At 42.0% G+C, this 13,554-nt stretch overlaps 1 protein-coding gene across 1 annotated transcript in view; it reads left to right on the top strand.

The window, feature by feature from the left end:
• The window catches only part of MYO15A (myosin XVA), a 125,974-nt gene that overhangs the window by 87,850 nt on the left and 24,570 nt on the right, over positions 1–13,554 (top strand). Inside the window, exons 43-53 of the mRNA XM_074201942.1 lie at positions 334–409; positions 1,040–1,155; positions 1,549–1,667; positions 3,176–3,317; positions 3,976–4,087; positions 4,550–4,624; positions 7,112–7,311; positions 7,794–7,939; positions 8,468–8,540; positions 10,634–10,706; positions 11,871–11,944. Coding sequence (XP_074058043.1) covers positions 334–409; positions 1,040–1,155; positions 1,549–1,667; positions 3,176–3,317; positions 3,976–4,087; positions 4,550–4,624; positions 7,112–7,311; positions 7,794–7,939; positions 8,468–8,540; positions 10,634–10,706; positions 11,871–11,944 — 1,206 coding nt within the window. The remainder of the gene's footprint in view (positions 1–333; positions 410–1,039; positions 1,156–1,548; positions 1,668–3,175; positions 3,318–3,975; positions 4,088–4,549; positions 4,625–7,111; positions 7,312–7,793; positions 7,940–8,467; positions 8,541–10,633; positions 10,707–11,870; positions 11,945–13,554) is intronic.

The following is a 13,554-nucleotide window of genomic DNA, read 5'->3' as shown; positions in this document are numbered from 1 at the left end:
TTGGGGGATCAGTAATCACTTCCTGTAAGGACGTTCCCTAGTGCTCTCATTGCCCCACTACCACTCCATCCAAAACAAATCCCAGATCCCCTGGACCCTGGTCATCATGAAGACAGCTCTTCATAGAGCTACAAAGTGCTGCCACATAATAGGCACTTAATGCCTATTGACTGACTTGACAAATTCAGAAATCAGAAATCCAGACTCATCCACACACCCTCTGCCTGGCACTACCTGGTCAGATCTCAATCTGCCTAGATGGTGAATTGATGGCAGCACTGGGCTACTAGAGACCAAGGCACCCCTCATTATGGCTTGGCCCTCTCCCCTCAGATCCTCCATGACACCTTCTCTGAAGCCTGCATCAGAATTTCTAAGGAAGAGAGGATGAAGATGAAATCCATCTTTGGTAGGAGGGAGATGGGATGGGGTTGGGGGGTGCAGATTTCCAGGCTGTGTTAGGTGACTTCTAACCCAAAGTCCAAACAAGTTCTTTGAGATCATCCCCTTTGCTTTTCTCTGAGGTTCAGTGTTCCTAGTGGAGCTGGAATATTTACATTATCTCAGTCAAACAAATCCCCATTCTCTTTTATCTTAGTTTTAAAGAACCCACATACATATCTTCCTTTTTCTTAAATCACTGGGTCTTAAATGCATTGCACACAGGACTTCCCAGGGACTCTGAACTCATCTGACCTGTGTAAGCCCCTCTAAGGTAAAGTAAGAAAACCCTGGGATTCAGTGCCCTAAGAAGAAGGTTCCAAGGGGACAATGGCAGTCTGATGGTAAAAGCATCCAACTAATAGACAGTGGAAGCAACCCCAATCTGGAGAATCAAGAGAACTGGGTTTCAGTTCTTCAAGTAACTAGTTTGGAGATCACTTTTTCTGGGCCTCAGTTTCCATATCTGAAAAATGTGAAAGGTGGTTTAGTTGAACACTTAGACCTATTCTCTCAAGTTCTAGGTGTTTGTCTCTTGGAGATGATGGGAGGGAGAGGGAAGAAGAGAAAATGATGCTTGGGGCACTACGTCTCTTAGTCCAGAACAAGTTGGATTCCCTCCATCCGGTGGTGAATGAGAGTATCAAGAGGACAGTAGTCAGTGAAGCTCGAGAGGGCTGGGAAGTCTATTTCTCCCGACTCTTCCCAGCCACAGTAAGATTTTCTCTTTCTCCCCGCCCCCCTCCTGCTAAGGTGAGATGGGCCCCTGTGCACAGAAGTGGGGAAGGTTCCACAGAGAATCCTGACTGAGGGCTTTTCCCTTCATTCCCCAAAGGGGGAGGGCATGGGGAATGGTCTCTTCTCAGCTGTCCAGGCAGGTCTATTCCTCTAAAAGAAAAGGACAATGGATAGATGACTTCTTCTCAGGGAACCAGTATTCTCTTACTTCCTAGGAAGGATCCTAAGAAAAGATTGGAGAAGGCCAGAGGTTGAGGATAATAGGCTTACCTAGACCTCCCCACCTTGACCCTGTTTTCTTAGTTGCCTCTTCCTGTGGACCATATTTGCCCCTCAGGCTTGAGTCCATATTCTGTTGATCCCCTGCAGGGCAGTGTGGGCACAGGTGTGCAGATCCTGGCCGTGTCTCACGTAGGCATCAAGCTCCTTCGCTTGGTAAAGGGCAGCTGGTCATCAGGGGAACAGCTTCGGGTCTTACGGAGTTACAGGTAACAGCCAAACATTTGGGAGAAGCTAGGGACTCTGAGTTGGTCAAGGAGGTGACTTTCCATCACAGCTAAATGGTGCAAGTGCATAGATGGAGTCAGGAAAGACTCAAATTCAAATTTAGACCCAGACTCTTAGCAAATCACTAAAGGTCTGACCGCATCAGTTTCCTCTTCTAACAAAAATAGCAGTCATCTCCCAGGACAAAATGAGTCAATATTTGTAAAATGCTTTGCAAAACTAATTATTATCACTGAAAAGAATTTGAGATTTCAAGGCAAGTCCAGTAAAGCAGGGATCTCAAACCCAAGTCAGTTTAGGTTTGCTATGAGTCTCCCCAAGTCATATCATGCTGCCCTTTGTTCAGAAGACTAAGTCATCCAATGAATCAGATGTTGTAAAGAGAAACTAGGTTGTGGATACTAGTAATTCATGATACTTCATTAAAAATAAGCTTACAATTTTGAGTTTGTGGACAGAGATAGGGTTTTTCATTTCCACCCCAATGTAGCTTTCCTTTAGCTTAGATAATGAACTGTCACCGACTTTTTATTTTTTTAAATAGTCTATTTAGATTATATCACATAAATGGATTACTCTGATTTTTGACTTTCAAATCATGAAACAGTCCAGTTAGGGTAATGATGAAATAAACCAAGATCCCCTAAGTACAAGCTATAGTTTATACTTCACTTAACTGTAATTTCTCTAAATGTCATTCTGTTTATAATTTCCATCATATCTGAGCTGTCCAAGTTGACTTTTCAAGCTTCTGGCTCCTTTCTCATGGCCTATATACTCAGTAGCTATTTGGAGTTTGGGTGTAAATGACTTCATTAGCACTTCTGAGAACTCCATGTTAGATTTTCAGGAGTTTCCAGTTTGGGGGCTGTCCTTTTTTTTTTTTAGGGGCCCCTGTTAAAAGGACACACCTTTGGTGAACTGTACCATCACCACCACTCTGTTTTAAGACCATTTTGCCATCTAATTTTTCTTAAAGGAGCCAGGTCTTTATTACTTTGGCACATTTTGACATCATCAAACAATTCTCTCCCAGAATAAATAGCATTAAAGAGACTGCTCCCTGGTTATGCTGGCACCATCTTCCCAAGAGGAATAAAACTAGGGGTCATCTTTTCTTCTCCCCTCTCCTTGTCTCAGAGATCTCTCCATTGGTCATATGCCAGTATTGGGCACAAGATTTGGAATTATACTAATAAGCTTCAATTCCAGCCTGTGACTGGCACAAAACTCTGCCCTCCCCCTCTTCCTTCTCTCTGTGGTTTATTCCATCTTCCATTAAGACTATAACCAGAAACTGGGAAGGAGGAAGATGTATCAATTTTTTTTGGAGGAATCATCTCTTATAACTGCATCAGGGGATGTGAGATGGGTTCAGGAATGGGACTGACCGGAGGGATTTCTTTGGTCCTAATATTTAATCTACAGATATGCATAAATATTTATCACTAATTTTCAGTAGTGACTCACATGGACCTGTCCCTTCCAGCTATACAGACATCCTCTTTGTGACAATCCCTTCTATGAATATGCTGGAATTCAACCTGGCTAGTGAGAAACTCATTCTCTTCTCGGCCCGGGCTCCTCAGGTGAAGAGCATGGTAGATGACTTTATTCTGGAACTCAAAAAGGTAAGAAACCAGGGAATGAGAGGGCATGGTCTAAGGAGAAGGGTAATTCCCTTAGGACAAGGGACATCACTCTCTCCTTCCTTCATAATACACATAAATATCTACTGTTGAGGTTAATACATATGTGTTTCTGAATGTATGTATGTGTGTTTGGACAAATTGTGATTGTTGTCTGAATATATATCACCTTGAAGGAGGTGGCAGTGAAGATTGATTTTTGTCTGTGGGGGTTGTATATTCTTGTGTGTGTCTAAGTCTGCGTGTTTGGAGAATACCTAGATGGGAGGGGAAGAACTAGGGAATGGGAGTGTTTGTTAAGATATAACTATATCCATGTTTATATGTATGCACATATAGATATATCTATATGTGTATGTATGTATATATATATATATGTACACATGTATATATAAATCACAAAGGATTTGCCATCTATATTGGTAAAGAGAATTTTCCCACCAAGAGTTTCCTACCTCAAGAAACTCACAGATCAGAACCAAAAAGAATAAAGATATATGTGCTTTGAAGTGTCTTTGGTTCTCTAAGGGAGAGAGAATGACTATGGAAGAAGCTGGGTTGTAGTCTGTGAATATGAAAGCATTCTGGGACTAATGGCAGATTTTTGTCCATGGGATCTCAATATTCCCAAACTTCTTAGGATTCTGATTACGTGGTTGCTGTAAGAAACTATCTGCCGGATGATCCAAATCTCCTGAGTTTCCACAAGGGTGACATCATCCATTTACAGTCTTCAGAGTGGCCTGAGAGGGGTCAGTGTCTGATGGGGGCCCCAAATAAGCCCCAACTCAGAATCAAGGAGGAGCTATAATCCCAGGAGTCAGTGGAATCTAGACTAATGATTAGCTCAAGACACTGCCCTTCCTTACCCATGCTTTCACATGCCCACAGATCCCTGCACACACAATTTTGTGACCTCTTAATTTCCCCACCCCAAACTAGCATTCAGGCAGGAATAGATGGACAGTGATGTATCATATGGCTATTTTCATTTGTCAATATTTTTCAAACCCCATCCCAACTTCCCACAACCAGACCCTATGTTTTTCTGACTATTACAACACTTAAGCTTTGCTCAGTAGGGAAAAAAACCATAATTCTAGAAACCCTTAGACCATGACTCAGTAGGGGTAGGAAGGTTGGATGGGAAAACTCAAGAATCATGAGTTGATAACCCCTCTCTGACTCTCAACTTTCCTACCTGTGCCTCTCAGGTTATAATTATGGTTACGTAGTCAGGAAGAAGGTCATCTACCTGGAGGAGCTAAAGAGGGGCACCCAGGACTTTGGTAGGTACTAGGAAAAAGCCTCTGCGTTTTTGTGTCTCTCTGTCTGTGCGTGCACATATATTCACTCCATAGTATATTGTCTTCATGACTGCATTTGAGGTTTCTTGGCAGAAATACTAGAGTAGTTTGTCATTTGCTTCTCCAGTTCATTTTGGAGGTGAGGAAACTGAGGCAAAAGGAATTAAAAGACTTGCCCAAGATCACATAGTAAGTGTTTGAGACCAGATTTGAACTCAGAAAAGTGAATCATATATGTGTGTATGTGTGTGTGTGTATATGTGTGTGTGTGTGTGTGTGTGTGTGTGTGTGTGTGTGAGAGAGAGAGAGAGAGAGAGAGAGAGAGAGAGAGAGAGAGAAATATAAATTGTAGAGCAGATATTGGTAAAAGTTCCCTAAATACAATATTTCTGGTCCTATTAAAAAAAAAGTTAAAAACAAACATTATGTTATCTCTAGGTTTATTCCTTTCTCTTTAAGTCTGTCTTTCTGATTTGTGTGTGTGTGTGTGTGTGTGTGTGTGTGTGTGTGTGTGTGTGTACCCCCTGGATGCCAGCAGATTCAAGAAGTGTTTATCTTTGTGATCTCTAGATCAAGTCTCAGTTCCCTCACTCCTTCTCAGAGCATCTACCAAAAGGACAGAAGCCTTTCTTTGATCCTTTTTTTTTCCAGTTAGCACTAGCAACATTCATTTCCCTATTTTTATAACATCCACAAACAAAGTAAATTTGGGAAAGGGAGGTATGAAAAGCTGGACAGCCAGGAAGTTGCTTAGGCTGAGTCTTAAGGGAAACAAGACAGAAGTGAAGAAAGAGGGAATGAGATCCAAATATCAGGGACAGTTGTACAAAGCCACAAAATTGAAAGACAAAGCATGGTGTGTTAGGCAAAATTACAGTTTGAACCATAGGGTTCCTATACAAAGACAAAAATGGAACAATCTCTGACACAAAAAGTTTACAATCTATAGAGAGGAACAAATACATACAGGTATAAATAAATACAAAATGAATACAAAATGATTTATTTCCAGGGAAGGGCACAGGTTTAATAAGAAGGGCAGTTAATAGAACAGGGATTCTAGAGGGCACAGTGGAAAGAGAAGGAATGGGGGGATAAGGATGCTGGAGGGATAGGAACTCAAATGGATGGGGAGTAGGGAAAAGGTAAAGAAACTTCAGACTAGACAGCCTAGGATCCAAAATTACAGGTATTCTAAGTAGAGTACTAAGGTATAAGATGATCACATCCTTCAGAGAAGCAGTGATAATGTTGATTTAATTATCAACCCTTGAGCAAGAGGTGAAAGACAAGGTTCAGTAGAATCTTGGGGGGCAGCCTGGCCTTACAAGGATGAACAGTTTTGAGGTGCTTGCTTTCCAATAACCATCTAGGTCAGCTCTGCCCCAAAGTTCACTCCAATGTTGAGTCAATAATCTCCTCCACAGTGGAAAAGAGGGTCTTAATTCTTCTCCAATGAAAGACATTTTTTCAGCTATTCACACACACACACACACACACACACACACACACACACACACACACACACACACACACAGAGACATAATCTATTTTGCCCCATTGATTTATTTATAATTTTGATCCCCTTGATGGGTTCCAGTAAATTCCAAAGTATGTATTATGGATTGAATAACTGGGGAAAATATGGTTTAAGAGCTGGAGATTGGAAACCACACCCCTGGACTCTCATACTAGATTATTAGTCCTTTGCCCCTTAGAAGTGGACATGAAATGGGGGGGGGGAAGAGGGGGGGGAAAAGACAAGAGGCATTCATCTGGGTAGCCCCTAAGCTCCTGTCTTCAACCTGTACTCATCTCTCAAGGAAACACATTCCCTGGTCCTTTTCATCTCCATTTATTCATTCATTCAAGAAAAAAATTGCTAACCACAGGTTATGTACCAGATACTGTGCTTTAGGAATGCAGAGATGAATAGGGAAGTTTATACCTTAATTAGGAACAACAATAATAACTCTATTGTTATTTAGTCATTTCTCATGTCTGACTTTCTGTGACTCCATTTGGAGTATTTTTTTGGAAAAGTAGTTTTTGCCATTTCCTGGTCATTTTACAGTTGAGGAAACTGAGGCAAGCAGGATTCAGTGGCTTACCCAGGGTCCCACAGCTAGTAAGTGTCAGAGTCCACACTTAAATTTGGGTCTTCCAGACGCTAGGCTCAGCCATGAGCCATTGAACCACTTAGCTACCTGTATAATATCCATATCTCCAAACACAGGGAATAAATAAAATGAAAGTTTCTGTCCTTAAAAAAGAACAATAATGATATTATAAATGCTGGCATTTATAAAGTGCTTTTTATATGACCTCATTTGTTTCTTCTATACTGCTATCTGTTATGTGAACATCCCAGTCAATACAAACTATGCACACAATAAATATAAATTAGTTAGATGGTGGGGGGGGGATGAGGAAATCTGTGATCCCCTTTCTTCTATCCGATTCCCACAGGATGGAAGTTTGGGGCCATACACGGGAGGCCCGGTCGATTCCCCATGGACCTGGTGCAGCCGGTAGCTGCCCCTGACTTCCTCCAGCTCCCTTCAGAACTGGACATGGGTGGACCTCGGGACCAGTCTGGCAGAGCAGCTGCTGTGGCTGTAGCAGTGGCTTCTTCTACTGTGGCCCAGGAGTTTGGCAGGAAGACAGAGGTGATGATTCTGGCTTAAAATACCTTGAAGACCTTGAAGGTGGGGGTTTGGGGGGGAGGAGGTTTCACATGGGCATTGTCCAAGGGAAGCGAAGGTAAATCTTGCTCCACAACAACTGGAAGGAAATAATGGTCCCACGGCCCATCCTCAGGCAAAAAGCATGTTAGCTCTTTGTTTTCAACAAAGCCTTCATATTTCTGGATCAGTATTTTAACAACTTTATCAATGAATACTTTGTACTTTAGATTACTCTGCTCAGGAAACTAAGGCTGGGGGTGTGAAATTATTAATCTAGGGTCACATAGCCTGTTTGTGGTAAAGCTGAGATTAGAGGTCTCCCAATTCCAAATCCAGTGCTCTACACTGGTTCTTGATATTCAAGGTAGTACTCCCTAAAACTCTATTTTTATTTTATCAATAACAAGACATTTTTATTCTTTAGATGTTTTTCCCCAGTCTCCATCCTTCCTTTGTCCCTGCAGGGGTCCATGGCTAGGGACATCTCCAGGGACTTTGGGGAGGAAACATCCCGACAGGAGGTCTATGGGGCATCTCTACTCCCCAGTCATCAGTATACAATGCTGGAATTTGCTCAAAAGTATTTCCGGGATCCACAAAGACGATCCATGTGAGTTCTGATTATTTGTAGGGGATGAGAGAGAAGAGAAAAGTGAGCTTGGAGAGTCATCACAAATCTGAAGGAGAAACCAATCTATGGGGTTCTGAATGGTCCATGGGGCAAGCTAGGAAGGAGAGAACCTTGGTCAAAAAGCTTCCTTCCCCTTTGGGGGACTCTGAGATAGCCTTGGTCGAGTTGGGCTGGAAGGTGATATTAGCTCCTCTTTAAAATAAGCTTGGCTTTGTGTAATGGTCTGTGTAAGCCAGGAGGGACAGTCAACCTCAAAGACCCACCTACTCTTTGGATTATTCCATCAAACAATTTTTACTGATTCCTACTATGTGCCCATAGGAGAGGAAAAATACAAGGAAGTAGAAATCTGTTTTCTACCCTCAAGAAGCTTAGCATAATAAAAGGGGAAAGATTTACCTACATGAAAAGGTGACTCATATTCCCCTTAATTCCTGGAGGAGGGAAATGGTATAAGCAAAGGCATAGAAGTTGGAAAATCACTAGCTCTCTTGTTTCTTGTGTCAGAGATTCTTTCAGGCAGAAATCCAAGAAAGGAAGAGAATCCAGAGACGTGAGCAACATGCTGAAATTTTCCAAGGTACTTCCTGGCCAGAAGAGGGAGGGGGGAGGGAAGCATCAACCTGGGTTCAGACTGGCATCTACTCTCCAAGAGTCTCCTGATACCCTTGACCAGCTCTTGGCTTCAGTTCCAACTTACTGTCATCATTGTCCACCCATTTCCACTTCACCTCTTTCCCTGCCTTTTGAGTATCTACTTAGGGACTATCTACAAAAGGAGCAGCTTCCTCATTGCTACTTCCACCGACCCTGCCCCAGTCTCCTGATCCATTCATTCAAGTAGTATTTATCAGTCATTTATTGTAGACTAGGATGTCAGCAATGAAGATACAAAGATAGAAAGCAAACCAATTCCTGCTTTTAAAGAACTTATATTTTCATTGGAAGCAAACACCATGGACAAGAAAAGTATTAAAAATAAATACAAAATAAAATTTTGGAGAGGGTGCTAATAGCAGAGGGAATTGGGATAAGCTTCTTGTAGGAGTTAGCCCTTAAGTAGAGCTCTGAAGGAAGTCAGAAATTTTAAGGAGAACCTGTGAGGAAGGGCATCCCAGGCAGAGGAAATATCCTGGGATGGAATGTTGTGTGTGGGAATTAGCAAACCAGTTGAGAGTCATGTACAAGAAACACTGATGCTGATGATGGAGGAGGAGGAGGAGGAAGAAGCAGAAGAGGATGAATAAAAAGAGAAAAAGGAGGAGGGAGAGAAAGAGGAAGAAAAGAGGAAGAAGAAGAGGTAGAGGAAGAGAAGTAGAAAGAGGAGGACAAAGAGGAAGAAGCAGCTGCGTTTGTACAGTATTTTAAGATTTACAAAGTGATTTATAAATATCTTATTTTATCCATTGAAGTACTTTGGGATGTGAGTGCTATTATTATGATCATTTTACAGAAAAGGAAACTGTAGTCTTAAAATCCAAACAGAAGAATTTGTACTGAACTATCAAGCTACAGCCCCCAGATTTTTGGGAGTAGAAGACTGACAAAGCTGACCTGTGCTTTGGGAATATCAGTCTGGTGGTTGGAAGGAGGATAGATGGGAAAGGGGAGATTGAGCAAAAAAAGTGTCCTCACAGTTCCTCCCCTTCTACTGCCTTCTCTTCCTCCCCAGGAAGAGGCTATAATCCTAGGCACAAATATAGTAAAGAAAATAGGGGCAGCTAGGTGGTGCAGTGGATACAGCACCAGCCCTGGAGTCAGGAGGACCTGAGTTCAAATGTGACCTCAGACACTTAATAATTACCTAGCTGTGTGGCCTTGGGCAAGCCATTTAACCCCATTTGCCTTACAAAAACCTTAAAAAGAGAGAGAGAAAATGTACATAGAGTCCCTAAACACTTCATTCTTTCACCCACCTTCTTCCTTTGTCACTGACTCCCACTTTCTTCTACTTCTCAATTAAACATGATGGTGTCATCATCACTTTCTGGAATGGAGTGACTGAACAGATAAAATCTTCCTTTACATCCCTTTTCTTATTTGACAGTGTCCACATTTTCTTGCATCTCTAATATTCTATAGTTTTGAGTTACCTTCTCAGAACTAGTGCTAGTGAGCTTAGGACTACCTATTCAACCTGCAAAGTGGTTCAGTGATGTAGATATGAACTTGTATCATAATATTTCTGCAAAATGCTGTCTCTATAACCTTCAGAGACTAACCTCTTCTTGGTTTCAAATATGGAGTCCTTAATGGGGATATCTTTGGTATATGTAGCACTTCCATTTCACAGTGTTCCTGACCCTCCTTTTCAGTGTTGCCAAATTCCTGGCTTCCTGAACCAGAAAACACTGTGATATGATGTGGCCTGGAGCCTCTGATGTTACAACACAGTGCTATGGAAAGCGTAATAAGTTTAAGGATCTAGAGGTCTGGGATCAGGTCCTTGCTCTGTCACTTGCTACCTATGTGATCTTGGGCAATTTGCAACCTTTGTGATCTTGGGTAAATCACCTTACCTCTCCAGGTCTAAGTTTCCTCCTCTGTTATAAAAAGAGAGGTTTAAATGAGACAATTTATGAGGAGACAACTTCAGCTCAGAGGAAAATTTTTTTCCACCTCCACCCCGACTCCCTATTGATTTCATACACCTTTTTTCTCTCTTTCATATAGACACCAATCCAGGAATCCCTCATCGAGTTCAGCAACAGTGGCCTGAACAAAATTACCACAGAGATGTTCCTAGGTACTGGAGGAGGATGGGAAGAGAGGCTTTCCAAGGCTCTTAGCTTGGGGGTAGTTTTCTTTGGAGAAATTTATGAATATCCCCATCAATATAGAGCAGTTTCCCTCTTTTCTCTGCCCCTACTCCCAATCGGCCATGAGATGAGGCAGAAATAAGAACTTTCCTGGGGAAGGACTGTGTGTGAATGTGTGTGTGTGTGTGTGTGTGTGTGTGTGTGTGTGTGTGTGTGTCCCAGACCATTGGATCTCTCCTTACGAAGCTGATCTACACTCAGGGTTCTGCTTCTCTTTTGAGAACTCCAATGGGACAGCTAGGTGGCATAGTGGATAAAGCACCAGCCTTGGAGTCAGGAGTATCTGGGTTCAAATCCGGTCTCAGACACTTAATAACTACCTAGCTGTATGGCCTTGGGCAAGCTACTTAATCCCATTTGCCTTACAAAAAGCTCTTTTGAGAACTCCAGTGATGGGGGATAGGTGGTATTATAGCAAAGCATTGCTGACCCCAATTAATGTCTGAGTTCCTATTCTTCATTCCATAGATAGTTTCTTGCATTCCCAGTACTGAACTCCCATTCTGAGACTGAACCTCCAACTCTTGAACTGTACTGCAAACTCTGGATTCCTGTTTCCAGATCTGAACCCTCTTATCCCTATCTCACAAAATGAAATCATTTTAGCAAATGAATGATGCCAAGGAAAAATAAGTCCTTGCATGTCTTCTTATCTCACATCCTTCCCCCAACTCTTGAGTGGTTCTCCATTCATACTTTTAACCATAGGCCATAGCCACTTTATTGTGTTATCCTTAACACTATCCTCCTCCAATATTTCATCAACAAGCCTATATTACATACTTGAAAGATGGTGGGCACTGGGCTAGACATTAGGAATATCAAGACAAAGCCCCTGACCTCAAGTTGCTTAGGTTCTAAAATGCTTTTGGTCTTCTCCTGGGCCCTATTCCCCCCTGCCCATCCAAGGCAACTACAGTATCTTATTCTCTCAAAGGACCTTGCTCCTATTCTGCTACCAAAGAAAGAAGCTTCCTCACTGGGAGTCCCCAGTGGTGGAGAAAGGGACAAAGGGTTAAAGCTATTGAGGTAGATGATGACTGAAACTAATCTAGGGCTTTGGGGTTGGGTGGGGTATATACCTCCTGCAGCTGTGATGAAGTTCATGGGTGATTTCCCGATGAAGGCCCAGACCGAGTTGGATGTGCTCCATTCCTTCTTAAAGGTTTGTTTCTCTTTTCTTCGTGTGGCCTCATTTTTCTTATTTACAAAGCAAAGGCAGTTCAGGAAATGACCTCTAAGTCTCCTTCCAGCTGTGACAGACATTCTGTGCTTCAAAACTGTCCTCTGAGACCCATTCTCATCAATAACATCCAGGTCAATGACTCCAGGAACTCCTAAGACTGTGGAAAGAGTATACTGAGGGTGGGACCATCTCTCCAGAATAGCCTGGGAAAATCCAGGGTTTAATCATGGTTCGTATAGTCTCCCAGCAATCCAGGCACATGTCTTAGAAGTATAGACACTGAGCAACGTCCAAACAGTACAGCTATTGTTTTCTTCATTCCTCATTGAGGGAGTTGGGGGACAATGAGGATTGTACAGTTTCAAGGCCTTAGCTTGACTTATTTATAGCTAACTTGGGAACTGGTAATTGGGGTTGAGCTAAGAAAACAGCCATAGACCTGCTGTAGACACACCAAGCATTTTTGCAACTGCTTAGTGACTTAAGAGTCTGTGGCAGAATTTGAACTCAGATTCTATTAGCTACAGAAAGATTAGACATTAGAGAGATCAAGGAGATGAGTAGTGATCATCTGCTGGAAAAGAAGGGAAGGAGAACATCAAGGAGACATATTAGGGGGCTGGGGTGGTAGGTGTAGGTGCTTTACCAATTTTTTTTAGTTTTTTTTTAAATTTATTTAACGTAATGGGATTAAGTGGCTTACCCAAGGCCACACAGCTAGGCAATTATTAAGTGTCTGATGTCTGATTTGAACTCGGGTCCTCCTAACTCCAGGGCTGGCCTAATCACCTAGCTGCACCTGGTGCTTTACCGATTTTAAGTATCACACTAAAACAAACAGGTATAGAGGCAGGTAGGATAGTGTTTGATCCTGGAGTTAGGAAATTCAATTGTGTCTGACTCCTCATGACCCCATTCTGGAGTTTTCTTGGCAAAGATCCTGGAGTGAGTTGTCATTTCCTTCTCCAGTTCATTTTATAGATAAGGTAAACAAGGTTTCAGTATTTGAACTCATGAAGATACTGATTCCAGACCAGCACTCAATTATCCATTGAACTACCTAACTTCAAATTTGGCCTCAGATACTTGCTAACTCTGTGACTTTGGGCAGATCATCTAATTGTTATTTACCTCAGTTTCCTCATCTGTTAAATGGGAATAATAATAACACCTACTTCCCAGGGTGGTTGTGAAGATACAATGGTAGTGTCTATATTAGAACACAGGAGTATGAAAATATGCTAAGCAAGTCATAGCTCAACTTCTAATGACCTAAAAGGGCTTCAGGGAGTTGGTTAAAAAATCAAATTATCGCTAAGAAGTTTACATTCTATTGGAGACAACATGAACCCATGCAAACACACACACACACACACACACACACACACACACACACACAGACACACACACAGACAATTCCAAAAGTCTTAATGTAGTTTTAAGCTGTTAAAATTCAAAGTGCTTTAGCTGAACCATGAAGGAAACAATCCATAGGGTAGAGTAGAGAGGCCATTTCAAGCAAATATATGGAGACAGGAGATGGAGTTCTTTGTACAGAGAGAAGGTCTATTTAACTGAACTAGAGAGTG

Source organism: Macrotis lagotis, chromosome X (assembly GCF_037893015.1).
Source record: "Macrotis lagotis isolate mMagLag1 chromosome X, bilby.v1.9.chrom.fasta, whole genome shotgun sequence".
NCBI lineage: Eukaryota > Metazoa > Chordata > Mammalia > Peramelemorphia > Peramelidae > Macrotis > Macrotis lagotis.
The sequence above is the reverse complement of the archived record's forward strand: the minus strand, read 5'-3'. Positions and strand labels throughout refer to the sequence as shown.